At 37.4% G+C, this 19,678-nt stretch overlaps 1 protein-coding gene across 1 annotated transcript in view; it reads right to left on the bottom strand.

The window, feature by feature from the left end:
• ARAP2 (ArfGAP with RhoGAP domain, ankyrin repeat and PH domain 2) overlaps window positions 1-19,678 on the bottom strand; it is a gene marked incomplete at its 3' end in the record, with an annotated part of 205,821 nt that overhangs the window by 136,899 nt on the left and 49,244 nt on the right. Inside the window, exons 7-8 of the mRNA XM_081237829.1 lie at window positions 15,814-15,883; window positions 9,362-9,482 (exon numbers count right to left, since the gene is read on the bottom strand). Of these exons, the coding sequence (XP_081093955.1) occupies window positions 9,362-9,482; window positions 15,814-15,883 (191 nt within the window). The remainder of the gene's footprint in view (window positions 1-9,361; window positions 9,483-15,813; window positions 15,884-19,678) is intronic.

Genomic DNA, 19,678 nt, shown 5'->3' with positions numbered 1-19,678 from the left:
TAAAGGAAGTGGAAGTGATGGAGCAAGTTAGGAGGAGGACTGGAGGAAGAGCCTTCCAGGATGCAGAAAGCAGAAAGTGCCAAGGCAACAGCAGATTTGGCATGCTCACGGGACAAGAGACCCCTGTAGCTGCAATTCAGTGAATGAGGTAGAGCACAGAAGGAAACAAGACAGAGAGACCAGGGTCAGATCCTGCATGGACTCTGGAAATCACAGTACTTCACTCTCAGTGAGCTGGAAACATGACAGAGCATCTGAAATAAACTGACAGGACCTGACTTTCTTGTTGAAGGATCGCTCTGACAACCGTACTGAAAATATGCCTGCAGTCGATCAAGGGAGGTTGTGACAATCATCAAGATAGAAATGGTGGCTTGTAGGAGAGTGACGGTGGTAGAGGTGCTGACAGTTGGTCAGAGCCCTGACATATTTCCAAAATCAAACTGGTAAGATTTGCTGATGGCCTGGATGTGAGCGAGGTAGGAAAAGATTCGATGATGACACCAAAGTTTGTGGCCTGTTAAGTTATGATAGCCAATCAAAGTACACAACAGAGAACTTTCAACTCACCTGGCTCTTCCTCAAGATAGCAAATGTTCCATGCCTTGCTCCGTTTTTTAAAAAATAAATTTATTTATTTTATTTATTTATCTTCGGCTGCATTGTCTTCCTTGCTGTGCATGGGCTTTCTCTAGTTGGGGCGAGCGGGAGCTACTCTTCTGTTTTGTAGATAGGTTCGTTTGTGCCATACTTTAAATTCCACATGTAAGTGATATCATATGGTATTTGTCTTTCTCTGTCTGACTTACTTCACTTAGTATGATAATCTCTAGTTGCATTCATGTTGCTGCAAATGGCATTATTTTGTGCTTTTTTATGGCCGAGTAGTATTCCATTGTATAATTGTACCACATCTTTTTATGCATTCATTCGTTGATGGACATTTAGGTTGTTTCCATGTTTTGGCCATTGTGAATAGCGCTGCTATGAACATTGGGGTGCATGTATCTTTTTGAGTTATAGTCTTGTCCAGGTATATGCCCAGGAGTGGGATTGTTGGATCATATGGTAATTCTATTTTTACTTTTCTGAGGAACCTCCATACTGTTTTACATACTGTCTACACCAACTTACATTCCCACCAATACTGTAGAAGGGTGCCCTTTTCTCCACACCCTCTCCAGCATTTGTTATCTATAGACTTTTTAATGGTGGCCATTCTGACCAATGTGAGGTGTACCTCATTATAGTTTTGACTTGCATTTCTCTAATAATTAGTAATGTTGAGCATCTTTTCATGTACCTACTGGCCATCTGTATGTCTTCTTTGGAAAAATGTCTATCAAGGTCTTGTGCCCATTTTTTGAACGGGTTGTTTGTTTTTTGTTGTTGAGTTGTATCAGCTATTTGTGTATTTTGGAGATTAAGCCTTTGTCGGTTGCATCAATGCAAATATTTTCTCCCGTTCTGTAGGGTTTTTTTTTTTTTTTTTTTGGTTTGGTTTGGTTTGGTTTGTTTCTTTGTTTGTTTTATGGTTTCCTTTGCTGTGCTTGCAGGTTTGATTAGGTGCCACTTGCTTATTTTTGTTTTTATTTCTATTGCCTTGGGAGACTGACCTAAGAAAATATTGGTATAATTTATGTCAGAGAATGTTTTGCTTATGTTCTCTTCTAGGAGTTTTATGGTGTCATGCCTTATGTTTAAGTCTTTAAGCCATTTTGAGTTTATTTTTGGACCACTCAGAATTCATAAGCCTTCTAACTATGAGAACTGCCCACTGAAAATGTGATATCACCTGTTTTTTAAAGTAACACAACACCTGTGTGACTACAGGTGCCAAGGGCATACAGACTAACTGAAGGATCATTAGCTGTTACAACCCTCTGAGCAATTCCAGCAATTCCGCTTGAGGACAAAAGTAATCAGATTAAATTTTCTAGTTGAGGAAGAGAATTTTAAAGATGTTATTATTTCAATAAAATTAACTTTCAAGTAAGAAAATAACAATATTTTCACAAGGAAATCCAGGGGAATTGAAGCCTTAGAAAATTTGTGGGGAAAAGATGCCAAATTGTAATCTTCTCTTAGCAACACCAGTGGTCAATGCAGCATTTTTGAAATCCTGACACTGGTTTCAGGGGAGACAAAGGGAGCTGTGTATTTAGGTCACTCAGAACCTTTTCACCAAAAATGAAGAATTCATCTCTGTTACAATGTCAAACTACTGCCCCTTTCTAAACTTTGATTTTGCTTCTTGATTAGATTGAAGCAAAGTTTAATTAGGCTTAAAGTTCATTAAGTCAAGTTTTTCATAAGCCACTATGGTTGACTTCTCAGTGTCCACCAAATAAAAAATAACCAACAATTTGTATACATGGAAGGAGGAATAAAAAATAACTTAATAAAATACATATAGTATCTTGTTGAAGGTTCCATACCAAATACATAGACACATGTGCCATTTAAATATATATATATGCATATACACATACATACACACACACATACACCCTTATACACTTCTCTTTAAAAATGTGAGTTGTTACTATGTAAAAATGACTTTCAATGAATAGAGCATATTCATTAATTCTATGTTGACAGTCTCAGTTTTCACTGAAGCAGTATTTTCATGGTTTCAAAAATTAAAGACCTAAGACTTATTTAACAAACAATAATTCATACTAAGGTTCATAAAGTTTTTGTTTGTTTGTTTAATAGATCTTTATTGGAGGATAATTGCTTCACAGTACTGTGTTAGTTTCTGCTGACACCAAAGTGAATCAGCCATATGCATACATGTCCCCGTATCTCCTCCCGCTTGAGCCTCCCTCTTATCCTCCATATCCCACCCCTCTAGGTCACCACAAAGCACTGACCTGACCTCCCTGCGCTATGCTTCTGCTTCCCACCAGCCAACTATTTTACATTCGGTAGTGTATATATGTTCATGCTACTCTCACTTCGCCCCAGCTTCGCCCTCCCACCCCATGTCATCAAGTCCATTCTCTATGTCTACCTCTTTATTCCTTCCCTGCAACTAGGTTCATCAGACCATTTTTTTTTCTTAGATTCCATATATATGTTAGCATATGGTATTTGTTGTTTTCTTTCTGACTTACTTCACTCCGTATGACAGACTCTAGGTACTTCCACCTCACTATAAATAACTCAATTTCATTTCTTTTTATGGCTGAGTAATATCCCATTGTATATATGTGCCACATCTTCTTTATCCATTCATCTGTCAGTGGACATTTAGATTGCTTCCACATCCTGGGTATTGTAAATAGTGCTGCAATGAATACTGTGGTATGTGTCTCTTTTTGAATTATCATTTTCTCAGGGCATATGACTAGTTGTGGGATTACTGGGTCATATGGTAGTTCTATTTTTAGTTTTTTAGGAAACTCCATACTGTTTTCCATGATGGTTGCATCAATTTATATTTCCACCAACAGTGAAGGGGGGTTTGCTTTCCACCACGTCCTTTCTAGTATTTACTGTTTCTAGATTTTCTGATGATGGCCATTCTCACCAGCACGAGGTGATACCTCACTGTAGTTTTGATTTGCATTTCTCTAATAATTAGTGATGTTGAGAATCTTTTCATGTGCCTCTTGGCCATCTGTATGTCTTCCTTGGTGAAACGTCCTTAGGTCTTCCACCCATTTTTTAACTGGATTGTTTGTTCTTTTGCTATTGAGCTCCATGAGCTATTTGTATATTTTGGAGATTAATCCTTTGTCTGTTGATTCATTTGCAAATAGTTTCTCCCATTCTGAGGGTTGTCTTTTTGTCTTGTTTATGGTTTCTTTGCTGTGCAAAAGCTTTTAAGTTTAATTAGGTCCAATTTGTTTACTTTTGTTTTTATTTCCATTTCTCTAGGAGGTGGGTAAAAAAAGATCTTGCTGTGGTTTATGTCAAAGAGTGTTTTTCCTATGTTTTCCTCTAAGACTTTTATAGTGTCTGGTCTTATATTTAGGTCTTTAATACACTTGGAGTTTATTTTTCTGTATGGTGTTAGGGAGTGTTCTAATTTCATTCTTTTACATGTACCTGTCCAGTTTTCCCAGCACCACTTATTGAAGAGGCTGTCTTTTCTCCACTGTATGTTCTATCCTCCTTTGTCGTAAATTTGGTGACAATATGTGCATGGGTTTATCTCTGGGCGGTCTGTCCTGTACCATTGATCTATATATTTCAGTTTTTGTGCCAGTACCATACTGTCTGGATTACTGTAGCTTTGAGGTGCAGTTTGAAGTTGGGAAGCCTGATTCCTCCAACTACATTTTTCTTTTTCAGGATTGCTTTGGTTATTTGGGGTCTTTTGTGTTTCCATACGAATTGCAAAATTTTTTGTTCTAATTCTGTGAAGAATGCCATTGGTAGTTTGACAGGGATTGTATTGAATCTGTAGATCGCTTTGGGTAGTACAGTCATTTTCACAATATTGATTCTTCCAATCCAAGAACATGGTATATATCTTCATCTGTTTATGTCATCTTTGATTTCTTTCATCATTATTTTATAATTTTCTGAGAACAAGACTTTTGTCTCCTTAGGGAGGTTTATTCCTAGGTATTTTATTCTTTTTGTTGCAGTGGTAAACAGGAGTGTGTCCTTGATTTCTCTTTCAGATTTTTCATTGTTGGTGTAGAGGAATGACAGAGATTTCTGTGCATCAATTTTATATCCTGCAACATTACCAAATTCATTGATTAGTTCGAGTAGTTTTCTGGTGGCATCTTTAGGATTTTCTATGTATAGTATCATGTCATCTGCAAACAGTGACAGTTTTATTTCTTTTCCAATTTGTATTCCTTTTATTTCTTTTTCTTCTCTGATTGTCATGGCTAGGACTTCCAAAACTATGTTGAATAAGAGTGGCGAGAGTGGACATCCTTGTCTTGTTCCTGATTTTAGAGGAAATGCTTTCAGTTTTTCACCACTGTATATGGTGCTTGCTGTGGGTTTGTCATATATGGTCTTTATTATGTGGAGGTAGGTTCCCTCTATGCCCATTTTCTGGAGAGTTTTCATCCATCATAAATGGGTGTTGAATTTTGTCAGAAGCTTTTTCTGCATCTATTGAGATGATCATATGGTTTTTCTTCTTCAATTTGTTAATGTGGTATATCACACTGTTTGATTTGCATATATTGAAGAATACTTGCATCCCTGGGATAAACCCCACTTGATCATGGTGTATGATCCTTTTAATGTACTGTTGGATTCTGTTTGCTAGTATTTTGTTCAGGATTTTTGCATCTATGTTCATCAGTGATATTGGTCTATAATTTTATTTTTTGTGTGAGTCCTTTTTCTGGTTTTGTATCAGGGTGATGGTGACTTCATAGAATGAATTTGGGAGTGTTTCTCCCTCTGCAATTTTTTGGAAGAGTTTGAGAAGGACTGGTGTTAGCTGTTCTCTAAATGTTTGATAGAATTCCCCTGTGAAGCCATCTGGTCCTGGACTTTTGTTTGTTGGAAGATTTTTAATTACGGTTTCACTTTCATTGTGATAGGTCTGTTTATATTTTCTAATTCTTTCTGGTTCAGTCTTGGAAAATTGTACCTTTCTAAGAATTTGTCTGTTTCTTCATGGTTGTCCATTTTATTGGCATATAGTTGTTTGCAATATTCTCTTATAATCCTTTGTATTTCTGCAGTGTCAGTTGTGATTTCTCCTTTTTTCATTTCTTATTTTATTGATTTGTGTCCTCTCCTTTTTTTTCTTGATGAGTCTGTGCAAGGGTTTATTAATTTTGTTTATCTTCTCAAAGAACCAGCTTTTAGTTTTATTGATCTTTCTATTGTTTTCTTCATTTCTATTTCATTTTTTTCTGCTCTGATCTTCGTGATTTCTTTCCTTCTACCGACTTCGGGTTTTCTTTGTTTTCTTTCTCTAGCTGTTTTAAGTGTAGTGTTAGATTGTTTATTTGAGATTTTTCTTGTTTCTTCAGGTGAGATTGAATTGCTATAAACTTCCCTCTTAGAACTGCTTTTGCTGCATACCATAGGTTTTGGGTTGTCGTGTTTTCATTGTCATTTGTTCCTGTTTCTTTTGGTTTTTTTTTTTTGGGGGGGGGGGTACACGGACCTCTCACCGTTGTGGCCTCTCCCACTGCAGAGCACAGGCTCTGGACGCACAGGCTCAGCGGCCATGGCTCACGGACCCAGCCGTTCCACAGCATGTGGGATCTTCCTGGACCGGGGCACGAACCCGTGTCCCCTGCATCATAAGACAGACTCTCAACCACTGTGCCACCAGGGAAGCCCCCTATGTATTTTTTAACTTCTTCTTTGATTTCTTCAGTGATCTCTTCATTATTTAGTAGCACACTGTTTAGCCTCCACGTATGTATGCTTTTTAGTTTTTTTCCTGTAATTGATCTCCAGTCTCATAGTGTTGTGGTCAGAAAAGACGCTTGATATGATTTCAATTTTATTTAATTTTCCAAGGCTTTATTTGTGACACAAGATGTGATCTATCCCGGAGAATGTTCCATGTGCACTTGAGAAGAAAGTGTATTCTGCTGCTTTTGGGTGGAATGTTCTATAAATATCAATTAAATCTATGTGGTCTATTGTATCATTTAAAGCTTGTGTTTCCTTATTTATTTTCTGTTTGGATGATCTGTCCATTGGTATAAGTGGGGTGTTAAAGTCCCCTACTATTATTGTGTTACTGTCAATTTCTCCTTTCATGGTTGTTAGCATTTGCCTTATGTATTGAGGTGTTCCTATGTTGGGTGCAAAAACATTTATAATTGTTATATCTTCTTCTTGTATTTATCCTTTGATCATTATATAGTGTCCTTCCTTATCCCTTGTAACAGTATTTATTTTAAAGTCTATTTTATCGAACACAAGTATTGCTACTCCAGCTTTCTTTTGATTTCCATTTGCATGGAATATCTCTTCCCATCCCTTCACTTTTAGTCTGTATGTGTCCCTAGGTCTGAAGTGGGTCTCCCCGGGATCGAGTGGGCCAGGCAATCGCCCTTGGCTCCTCTCTCGCTCCTCCCAGAAGGCCCCTCCTGCCTGCCTCTCTTACTCTCCCCAGCCTCAAGGGTGCCGATCCTTTCTGGCCTCCAGTTCTCCTCCCCTCTCACTCACCCCACATCCTACCAGTTCACTTGGGGGTTCCTCCCATCTCCTTGGGCATCAGGGTCCCCCACTAGCGGCTGGCAGGTGCCCTAGTTGTGGGGAGATACTAATTCCATGTCTTCTCACACTGCCATCTTGATTCCATCCCCTCCATATACTAAGTTTACATAATAAAGATGAACTATATATCCCGGAGGGACTTATTGGTCCATTGTAAACATGTAAATTTTAAACGTGTGGGTTGATACATTTTCTTTAAATAAAATGTGTCTGTTTAATTTGTAACTGCCACAAGTAAATATGGCTAAACAGATTTTCACACAAGTCGAAGCTTTATTATATCTAGCCTAAAATGCAGACTCTGTGGCATATGTGAATTTCCCTATGAGAAGCCAACGGGAAGAGGATAAGCACCTCAAAGAAACAGGAAATCAGCTCGGGCAGTGGAGACCAGAGCATAAGGACTGACCATTCTGATAGCCAGTCGAGAGGAGCAATGTCGTGTGTTTTAAGAAAATACAGAAAAAGAGAAACTGTTATTTCAAAAAAGAGTTTCATATCGAGCATCACAACTGTGGATAATTTTCTGAATTTCAGGCATTTGACTCATAATACATATGTCAATATCATATACTCTAGGACATGGGTTGGCAAACTTTTCTGTAAAGGGCCAGAGAGTAAATATCCCAGGCTTTCCTGGCCATACAGTCTGCAGCAACTACTCAGCACTGCCACTAAGGCACAGAAGCAGCCATAAGGCAACATAAATGAATGAGAGTGGCTGGGGTCTGATAAGATTGTACTTACAAAAACAAGCAGCGGGCCAGATTCTGGTTACAGGCCAGTTTACCAACCCCAGCTCTAGGCTACATTTCTTGACATTTGTTTTTAAATAGCAAGTCAAGTGAGAAACACTTCTTATGTTACACCTGGGCAGTATATACATAGGTACGTTTCACACTATGAGACTTACACTTACTGTAGGCAGTGCACTTTGATATTCCTTATTCTACTGTATTTTATATTTGTTTGGTTTTTGTTTTGTGGGACTTTGGGGGAACTATCAGAAACCACTATGCTGATCTCACAAATTGACAGTGAGTGACTCACAGTTTGAAAAAAATTTGCTGCAGTGTGAGCAGCAGTTGGGACTTATCCATTTACTGATTATCCCAAGTAATAATGGAAACTTTTCAGTGACATACAGTATTTATTGAATGCTTTCCATGTGCCATGCATTGGCATATGTTCTAGGAATCCAGCAATAAAAAAAAATTGCCCCATAATTCCTAATATTGTTGTAGTTTATAAAAGGTAAATACTTACATGTGTAAAATAGGATAATAACTGTACTACCTACAAATCTCATGAGACTATTGGGAACATGAAGCATTTAGCAAATATCACATATTCAGTAATTTTTCCATACCACGATTATTCAAATAATTAAGTACCAAGAAGTACATTTTAAAATCAAGTTATCATCTCTACTAAAATAAAAGATGCTTTAAGTTAAAATTCTAATTCTTTAGTTAATGAAGATGGCCTTATTTACATTATTTGAAAGTAGTACTGATATACTGAGAGTCAATCAAAGTTACAACAGGGAATTTTAATTTGCCTGTCTCTCCCTTCCCTATCTCCCCCACCCCAGAAAAAAGAGTCAGAGAAGATTTAAAGGTTTAGACTCCATCCACGAACCATGTGCCATCTTTAGATCAATTTTCACCATCAAGTGACCCACAGCAGATGTTACAGGTGAAAAAAACTCAAGAAATATAAAAGATACTCCAAAATCTATCTTAAAATGATTACCATGCCTGCTTGATCGTAAAAATAGGCCATACATAAACTTCATAAAACCAATGTTTTAATTGTTAGAAAAAATATTTTTCCACATTGAATAACTATTTTGCATTATCAACAATTAAAAGTGAGCTCCATAAGAGCAGAGATTTTTGTCTACTTTTCTTCACTGCTATATACCCCAAATTTAGAAGAGTCCTTGGCACTTAGTAGATTTGCACTAAATATTTGTTGCATGAAAGAACAGTGAACAAACAACAATGACTTGTCAATTTGTTTATGTTTTCATATAATGGCATTCAAAAAATTAATATAAAATGTAAATCATTTAAAAGTAACATATTTAAAGATTGCCTGACATTTCTAGCTTAACTGGTGTATTAAATCTAATGATTGGTCAGAAATTAATGTTTCTCTTTTTATAGGGATAAAGAAAGAATCTTACCTTCTTTTTCTACTCTAAAAACAAAAGTTCTTTGTGTTGTAACAACTTCAAATTTGTTGTCTCCTTGAACTCGTACCGTAGATATAGCAGAAAGGGGAATTATTCCTTTTGAATACTTCTCCTGTATTGGTTAGAGAAAAAGATCCATAAAGAAGAAACATTAAAATAAAATTCCCTTAATCAAAAATAGAATGGCAAGATATTTACAAGTGCTTCTCCTTCATAATTTCAATCTAAAATTTAAAAATTACATATAAATAGCATATATCCTTATATACACTTAAGTCCCCAGAAAGGAAAATATTAAGTGCCCCTTCCAAGTGAGATGTCTTTTCACTTTTCTCTTCATCTGCAATTAAGAGACAATGACTCACATACAAACAACATAGCAGACCAGCAATACATAGTTCCAAAAAACAGCGGTATGTTCTTTGAAACAATCTGGTCAAAATGATTTTATGGTGTTTGCAGGCATCTGCTGGCCATCACAGGTACTGTAACTACACCATTTCAAAACCACTGCTACATATTGTGAACAAGAATATTACCTAAGAAACCAGACTGTTGGATTGTCTCAATTAACCCACATTGCTCAATGCTCTGATAATGAAGATCTTAATCTCCACTGCCTCACTTTTTATTCTCCAGTGACTGAAGAGTGAAAAAACATGGATTCGGCTGTTTGCAATTGGAATATACTTATTACAATTTTGCTCAAGAAAGTCATTCTTAAGACTCTTGATAACTTTCTCCATCTGCATTTTCCTGGACCCTCCTAAACCAATTGGCATAATCATCGCCCCCATAATTTCAACTATTTACTAAGAGTGTAACATTTACTGGGCCCTGTGTTGGAAAGAAAATTCCAAGAGTACTTATATGTTCAAGTGGCCTCAAACTGAAAAACCAACTAATCAAATGAGAAAAAAGTTTAAAAATGAGTACAAAACATGGGAAGTAAGAGTACGAAGATGAGAATTCTCAATTCTGCTTACAAGAGGTCAGAGGTATTTTCACAGAAATAGTGACATTTGAACCTGACTTTAAGAAACCTTAAGTTAACCAAATAGATAAGTGAGGGGGCAGGGGGCATCCTGGCCAGAAAGACTGAATAACAGAGGTGTAAAGTAGAGAAGTAAGAGGAGCTGCAGTGTCGAGTCAAAAGAGATGAGGCTGAAAACATAAATCAGGTCCACATCATGAAAGGTCTTAGTGTCAAAAGAGTTTAGACACAACTTTATGGGGTTTCTTCTACAATTCCTTTCCATCATCTATGGAACCATCACTTTTGACCCGGGTCCCAAGTATCTGAAACAACTGGTTAGGAGAAGAATGTACTAAACCATTCCATGCAGATCACAAGGGTCAAGTTCACATTCCTCCCAGCGGCAAACTCCAGCCATACAATAGCAGATGGGTAAAAGACAGTTGCTGCGAGCAACATGGCAGTCTACTGGGAAGTTTCTCCTCTGCCAGTTGAAGAGATACACTATACTCTCATGGTATTCCCTCTTAGTTATTTGACAGTTTCTTCTACTCTAACCCCCATTCCTGCCTTTATGTATCCATCAAAATCCTATCCATTCTTTAATGCCATCTTCAATAACAACACCATGAAGGCTTTCCTTTATCCCCTCAAGCAGCCAAAATCAAGTAAGATACTTGAACTGTGATTTAGGAAGATGAGGGGGCAACTTTCTGGAAAAAGGGGAGGGAGGTCAAGGAATAAGTACTAACAAAATAACTTTTTCTCCTCCTTATTTTCCATTTTTTTGGTTTTATCTTCTGTCCCTAAGAAAAAAAAATCCCTTCTTACTATTTCAACTACCAACTTTATGTGGAGAATTCTAAAATCTGTCCCTTCCTTCCTTCTTTGTCCATTTCTGTTAACTCCACTCCCATATTTTGAATCATCAATGGGACATATAACTGTCCCATAAGCACCTCAAACTTTAAAACTGAATTACCTCCTGGAAACATACTCTTCCTCTATATCTGTCCATAAAAATATCACTCTTCTGGTCAATCAGTCTTCAATAGAGTAGTTTTTGACTTGTGCTTCTCTTTTGTACCCACATAACCTGGGACTCTTCCGACATCTACATGGTCAACTTGCTCCCTACCAGTTCCTGATTCTTTCTAGTCACGTTAGCTTTCTTGAAGTTCCATGAATACATTGTGGTTCTGCTCAGTCCAGTGACTTTACATACTCTGTTCTGCAAGGAACCATTTTTCATACCCATTTTCACATACTTACTGCCTCTACATCTTTCCTATTTCAGCATGAATATATGCTCTGAAGAAAGCCCTCTGACCAGTCTCTTTTCTCAGGCCCCTCATCCTCACCCAGCCAGATAACCCTAATTTAACAGTAACCTGTACTTTCCTCTATAACAATTACTAATTCTAATTTAAATGATAATTCTTTATATTTACAGTGGGATCATCTGATCAGTACAGTCTTTCCAAACTGTTCATCTTACATCTATTTTCTCCATTACCTTTCACATAATCAGTATTGCATATTTTCTGAACGAATGAATCCTTTGTCCAATCAATCACAATTATACAAACTCTGACAGCTCATTTTTAGTATTTTTCGAAATTCATTTTTTTAAACACCTCCACTGGCCTATACAGCCTACACCCTGATAAACTAACGCCTGATTTACTGCACACTCTCCTGATGTGCCTCCCTACTTTCAGCTTGTTTTCCCTCTCACCTTTCCTGCATATTACTGTTCAAATGTCATAGTTGGAGAGAATAAAGGAAACATTCATGGAGGAGGAGAACAGGATGGGTCTTGAAGTTTGCACAGGATTTTCATGGATGGTAATGGCTAATGAGAGTTAGAGGGAAGAGCAAAACCATGGAGGTGAAAATACAGGAAAAGACACACAAGTTCTCCACAGTTGTACCAAGACACTGTTGAAAAAGGTCACTGCAAAGAAACACATGACATGATTGGCTTAACAAAGAAAACCCAATAAATGCAAGTGGGTTACAATGGCAATATTAGGCAATACTAGACCAGGAAGTGCTCTAGGAATTGACAGGAGGGAGAGAATGTCTCCCCATTGTCAGGCAACCTGAGAGATTCAAAGGGGCACAGCACCTTTGGGGACAGTGATACAGTCTCTCTGGCTGTAAGTTTGTAGTGGCTGAGTCCAGACAGTGAAAAATCCAGAATATCCAGAAACATTTATTTACACTTTATCCCCCAGGTGATCCACTGTCAAACTGTAGTTTGCCTAAGAATTAGAGGAGCTTACAAAAATACATCTCTAGTGATATAATTAACTATATGCTGAATAAAACGTTACCATTAACCCATTTTTCAGTAGAGAAAAAAATGAAGCAGCATTGTAGAGAAAGACACAGGAATTTTAAAAAGGAGATTTTCCTTCTTCTAGATCTCTTCAAAGAGATTAAAAAAAATTCCTTAAAAACATAACAACTCACCAACATGCCTACAATAATAATGTTGTTTAACGTTAGTACTTATGGAAGAGTAATAGAAAAATAAATTCCCCAGAAGTGATAAAAATGTCCTTAAGAAGTGAAATACTATGCTACTTTAACCTCAGGAAGTTGTAGTTTCTCTAATAGCTCATCTATAATCTTTTCTGAGATTCTAAGATAAATCTCAAAATTTTTAACACTGTAGAGTTCATTTTACATTTCCATTCTAACACACAATAAAGACAAAACAGGAAGAGAAATAAAACTAAACTAAATGACACTAGGCTCAAAATGACTGCATTTTTCAGCATGTGAAATTTTCCTTAAGGAAAGAAATTCTAAAGCATCCCTTGAGCCTATAATACACAGATATCTAGGTCAACTTTGCCATTTATCTACCACTTTCCGACAATGAAATGACCATAGGGCAATTCTGCCCCTAGCTGAGTGAGAACAGGGGTGAGTGAGATCTCTTGGCAGGTGACCAGATATCAAGGCTGTTGGGATGATGCCATTTTCAGTAATACAATGAAAAGGCCTTGCTGAGACATGATTGGGCAGCACTGAGGAAAGCAGAAGAAAACTAGGGGAACAGGCAACTCTGCAAACTACCTCCTGAAAGCCCAACCACAGGCTTCTCAAGTGCACATTAAACACCGAAAGACACAACTCCTTGACGCACAGGACCACGAAAACTGCACACCCAGCTGAGATAGAAGCTATGGCCACACTTATGCTCTCTGTTCACTGGCCTTGAAATCCCCTCTTCCCAGTCCACCAATCCATCCCTTTTGCCAGAAGGGTCACAACAGAAACCATGTCTCTTTTTAGGAAACACCCATCCTAGTGTTTTGGGTTTTTTTTGCCAACATGAAACCACTCATCTGAGTAGTAAAGGAACGAAATGCCATAGGAAACAACAATTTGATTTTTTTTTAATTTTAATGTCAAGGTAAAGAATTTATAATAATTCATCTTAACAAATTTTTATCTTAATTTAAAGCCAAGGCTGGGGCTTCCCTGGTGGCGCAGTGGTTGAGAGTCCACCTGCCAATGCAGGGGACACGGGTTCTTGCCAAGGTCCGGGAAGATCCCACATGCCGTGCAGCGGCTAGACCTGTGAGCCATGGCCGCTGAGCCTGCGCGTCCAGAGCCTGTGCTCCACAACGGGAGAGGCCACAACAGTGAGAGGCCCGCATACAGCAAAAACAAAACAAAACAAAACAAAACAAAACCAAGGCTGCATCGTTTTTATTGCATCAGGGTGGATAGGTGCTCAGCTCCTCTCTACAGTTGAGATGAGCTTTTAAAGGACAAAGAGAGTGAGTCTGGTTGGACAGAGACACTAGAAATTCTCTCTCCTGAATGATAATGATATCAACCCCACCAGAGCCTGATGGCACAGAACAGTTTTCTTCCTCATTTCAAGCAAACCAGAGAAGGGCACAGGTGCTAAAGAAAACCAGAGGTCAGATTGCATCAGATACAGAGACTACATTTTACCCACCCTAGGTTACCAAAATTGTCTCAAGATTCAAATGAACAAGCAAACTAAAAACAGTAGCTAAGGCAGAAAACTAGCTTTTAAAAATGTTCATCCCATATCTTGCAAATGTCAAAGAGGTGTGTTTAAACCTATCTGATGCTTTAGCGGGATCACTGCAAAGAGAAACCAATTAATACTTCTCTAAACTTTCTATTATTCTTAGTGTTGTAGCATGCAGTGTGTATTACTTTCTGTCTAAAAGCATACGCTCTTCTTCCTTGTAGCACTGAACAATCAATACGTGAAAGGGAATCTAAATCTCTATTTGAGCCACAAATAACACCAATATTAGGCAGTGAAAAATCACTAAATAATGAGAAGATAATATTAGATTGTAAACTATAAATAAGAAGATGTGGTTAAGTGTTAAATCAATATATTAAAAGAATGAATATAGTTAAGATTGTAAAATTATATGATTTTAACTAACAAAAAATACGGTCTACTTATTAGTTGCAATGTTTTAATTAAGGAAATTTTCAAACACATAGAAGTTGAAAGATTAGTATAACGAACACTCATAACCTCAATTGGACAGTTGTTAACATTGCTATTTTTTGTTTCACCTAGCTATGCATGTGTGCATATATATATATATATATATATATATATATATATATATATACACACACACATATATATAAATATACATATAGAGAGGGTATATATAGATAGGTAACATTTGAAAGACATTTGCATATATAATGACACTTCACCCCTAAATATTTCAGCCTACATCTCCTAAGAATAAAGACATTCTCATCCCTAAGGAGAAGGACGTGATCAAAATAGTATCATGTCGTTAAGACTCAACTGCCTAAAGAATATACTGTAACCACTTGCACATCAAGATATTCGGTGTGCTCTAACTCCAAACACAACCTTCTCAGCTTCATCTCCCACTAGTCTCCCAAACATACTCTATTTTCCAATCAGAGAATCTGGGCATCTCATTGTTCTCTCTGCTATCAAGTCCTGTTCTTTCTAGTTTCTCTACGTACAAACATTCTTCTTTCTTCAAAATTCATGGTCATTAGAAATCTCATGCAAGAAGCGTTCCTTGATTCTTCCATACCCCTTCCAGAGGACAAAATAATCTCTCCTTGCTTTGCCATTTTCTACTTGTGGTGTCATTTTGTAAACATTTTTGAGCACCCTCTAGGATAAAGGCAATTTCTTATGTATCTGCATATCACTTATACCAAATCCTGTAGTTTGTAGGAGATATCCCATAAATGTTAGATACTTAAGTTTTAAAAAATCCCAATTTTATATGTCTGGGAAAAGTTAAACTATGGAAAGAGTTAAGTGTTTTATCCTATGCAAATTCTTTTCATGTTGATAATCCAACTCCTATTCTTAAAGACCAAATCACGTGCTTAGTTTACTGAAGTACACTCAGAATGCATAGGACAATCTTTGAAAACTGTAAAATGTACTTACCTTATCATTATTGTAATAAGAAATGCTAAGGCCATCAAATTTCACCCATCTCTTCTGAAACATGCGTTTTCTGTAAAACGTATGAAATTGTCATTTTACATTTAAGAACCATGCACTTGGATTTTAAATACATTTGTAATATAGAACTGTGTTGAGTACATTCCAATTTGATAGTAAGCAGTGAAGAAAACAGTAGGCTATGACAATGTACAGTTTTGGCAATGGTACAAAGGAAAGGAAATATGTACAATGACACTTTCTAATCAATTGACCTAGGTGTTTTTAAAAAAGGATACTGCTAACAGTGTCATCATTTTTTAAAATGTAACTTGCAGTGTCATCATCCACATTGGTAAGGTTGAGTGGAAAACTAAGTGCGGTCAGAAACACTATCATGGCACCCATATCCCTTAAAGGAGATAATTCCTCAATGAAGATAACATAAATTTTTATCCTTCATTAGTTTATAACATTTTATCTTATTTTTTAAAATTTTTGCTTTGGGGCATGCATAATATTTTGCTAAAATAACAAAGCTTTGTCAATTGGCTTTACATAGATATATTATTTAATTCTGATCAAATAAGCTGAAAAGGCCCTGACTAAATATAAAGAATCATTTGCAAGCATCCAAAATTCATTGAAACATTAACATTTTGAGAAAAAGAATCATATGAAAGGCAAATGCAGTTTAAAATGGTTACTGACATGAGAAACAAAGCAAAATAATGTCATCATATGTTCCCTATTTAGGCATAAAGGAGAAAAAGATTTTCTGACTATATAAGGGAAAAGTGAAGACCCATTTCTAGTTGGGCTTGTTTTTGTTTTTTGTTTCAGTCCTCTCCCCCGAAGTCAGACAATCCTAAAGGTTTTGAATGTCTTATTCTCTATGAGACTCTCAATGTGAACTGATATAATCTAGATACTTTTAGCCTTTATCACAGATAATATATGAAAACTAATTTCCTGTTTAAAAAAACAGTCATCTCTAAACAAATAGGTAGATAACCACGTCTACCTTTTCCTTTTGCAGTTTCTGACATGTTTCCTTTCTAACATGTTTAAGGTAAGGAAATGGTATATCTTTCTGTGGTTTTCAGAAGACTTAAAGGTAGAAAAAGCACCTCAGAAAGTGTGGAGAACTTGTCTTCTGGGCTCTTTCCTGGGCCACACACACCTATTACTCTAGTGAAATACAGCGAGCTGCCCACATTGATCATTAGCCGAATTATTCTGCTTAAGATAAAATTAGAGGAAACCTGATCAAACTGAGAAAAGTTGCAAAATTCATTGGTATGGACAACACTTTCACATATAAGCACTGAATTAATCATGAAGTAATAAGAACATAAGACCTTACAATTATATAACTACAGCTAACGATCCACCCCTCTTTCCATCTTACTCCCTCATCCTTCTGCTTCTTTTTAACTTCCCTTGGCCTGTTATGTGTTCTCTTAACCTTGCAACATCCAACAGTGTCAGTTTTCATTTCCTTCACTGACTCAAAGGTTCTTCAAGTTGCCAGCATTAAGAGTTACAAGGTAAAGAAATACTAAGCAAACACACAGTCATTATACATTGAATAAAATCACTTAGCACTCATTTCATACTGATCTCTGTCACACTTAAAGGCAGGTGAGCAGACATCTTCCCACACAATCTCAATAGTAATTCTATAAATCAAGATTTTGTTTTAGGCCCACCTTACATGGTGAATAGCAGTAAGCTAGAGCTCAGTAGTACATATAATCTTCCATTTTAGAATAAAAATAATCAACGTCTGTGGGAGATAACGGCCTTAGGACCTTCCATTAGCCCTCTAATTCCTTTGCTAACTACTCCTTACCTTTCAGAGTTCCACCTAAACCACCTATACAGACACTCCTTCCCTGATGAGCCAATCCAAAGCAAGTCACAAAGCTGTCCTCTCAAAGCACCCTCTCCTTTTCCTCATAGCACTTAACACAATCTCTAATTACATGTTTGTTTAGTTGCTTTATGTCTCCCACACCAAGGATGTTTCACTCTCTACTCTATGATCAGCAACTAACACAGAGACACATATGGCACTAATAAAGAATCTGTTCAATGTAAGAGTGACATGATTAAGCACAAATCCCCTTAGCAAAAAACAGCCAGATGACAGACAGATAAAACCTCGAATGACCAGCACTCAAATAACCAGCATATTTTAAAAGAAAGCCTGCCAGAAGGAGAGAAAACTTCCGAAACCTCAGAGTTAGATTAAAAGTTTCAAAATGTGCCAAAGCTGGAAGTGAAAAAAAGTTTAGAACCTACTTTTTTTTTTTTTTTTTTTTGGCTGTGTTTGGTCTTCATTGTGGGCTTTCTCTAGTTGTGGCGAGCGGGGGCTGCTCTTTGTTGTGGTATGCGGGCTTCTCATTGCAGTGCCTTCTCTTGTTGCAGAGCAAGGGCTCTAGGCACGCGGGCTTCAGTAGTTGTGGTTCGCAGGGTCAGTAGTTGTGGCACGTGGGCTCTAGAGCACAGGCTCAGTAGTTGTGGCACACGGGCTTAGTTGCTCCACAGCATGCGGAATCTTCCCGGACCAGGGCTGGGAACCTGTGTCCCCTGCATTGGCAGGTAGATTCTTACCACTGTGCCACCTGGTAAGTCCCTAGAACCTACTTTAACATGTCTTACTTAAGATGGTTTAGTTGCGGCCACTTGGACTCAAAGTTTTCTTAGAATTCCATCACCGTCTGGATAGACAGTTTGAGGTCTGAGGCATCATCCAGGAACTTAACATTCATGTCCACAGGAAAATGAGAAGGAGAGGATGGAGGGCAGACAGCTCAGAGATCAGTCCGAGATGCTACCATGTGACAAGCTACATTTCTCTTCTCAGGCACTGACTACAAACCACACACTGGATGCTTGGCTTTCTGACGAAAGCCAACCAAAACGTCAGCCTCTGAGAGACTCAACTCCTAAGATATTCCCCCAACTATTTTTTAATTTTCTCAGCTACCGGGTGACTATTAGATTTGTTCAGCCATTTTAACTGAATATTTTGAAAGGTTAAATCTGTTTAATAATCTATGGAAGGACAGGTAAATAAGACAAATCCCAGCCCACGTTGAAATGGAATGAGAGTGTGGCCACTCAAAAATCAAATGTTCTGTAGTTGGAGAGAGCCACTTTGCTATCCTGCCATTAAAACGTTACTTCTGCTACCATTCATTCATCCAGTCAGCCATCAAATCTGTGGGTAACTATTCTGTGGACACTATCCTTCAGCCATACTGCCTCCTCTGTCTAGATGCTTTCTTGCCTCGTGGCCTTCCCATATGCCATTGGAATGCTCCCTGCCTGCTCCTGCCCTAGCTGGCTCCTTATCCTTGAGATCTCTGCTCAAAAGTCATTCCCCCAAGTGGCCACCATTGAGTAACACATAGATCCTTCAGGTTCCTTTGGTCTCTTGCTCCATTTCTTTACTTAATGACACTTAGCAGAATTTGCAATTATATATTTGTTTTGTGTCCTCCACCTCCCATACTAGATATTGAGATCCTTGAGTGCAGAAACCATTTGTTTTTTTAATCAATGTAAAACCAGCAACTACCACAGTTTCTAGCATATAAGATATGCTGAATATCTAATGAATAAACTAACAAATACATATATTTCTCATTGCAAGATGCTTCCTCAAATTTTCATGTTATGTATAGAGAAAACAAATACTACTAACAAAACCACTTCACCCTTAATTGCATTTTTTGCTTTTTTCAAGTACAAAGATCAGAATTTTTATATGACAAAAGCTTTGTAATTCATCATTAGTTTCCATGTAATTTTTTTTTTTTTTTTGAGGTATGCAGGCCTCTCACCGCTGTGGCCTCTC

The sequence above is a fragment of the Mesoplodon bidens genome, assembly GCF_964165515.1.
Source record: "Mesoplodon bidens genome assembly, chromosome: 1".
Classification (NCBI taxonomy): domain Eukaryota; kingdom Metazoa; phylum Chordata; class Mammalia; order Artiodactyla; family Ziphiidae; genus Mesoplodon; species Mesoplodon bidens.
This window is presented reverse-complemented; position numbering and strand designations above follow the sequence as displayed.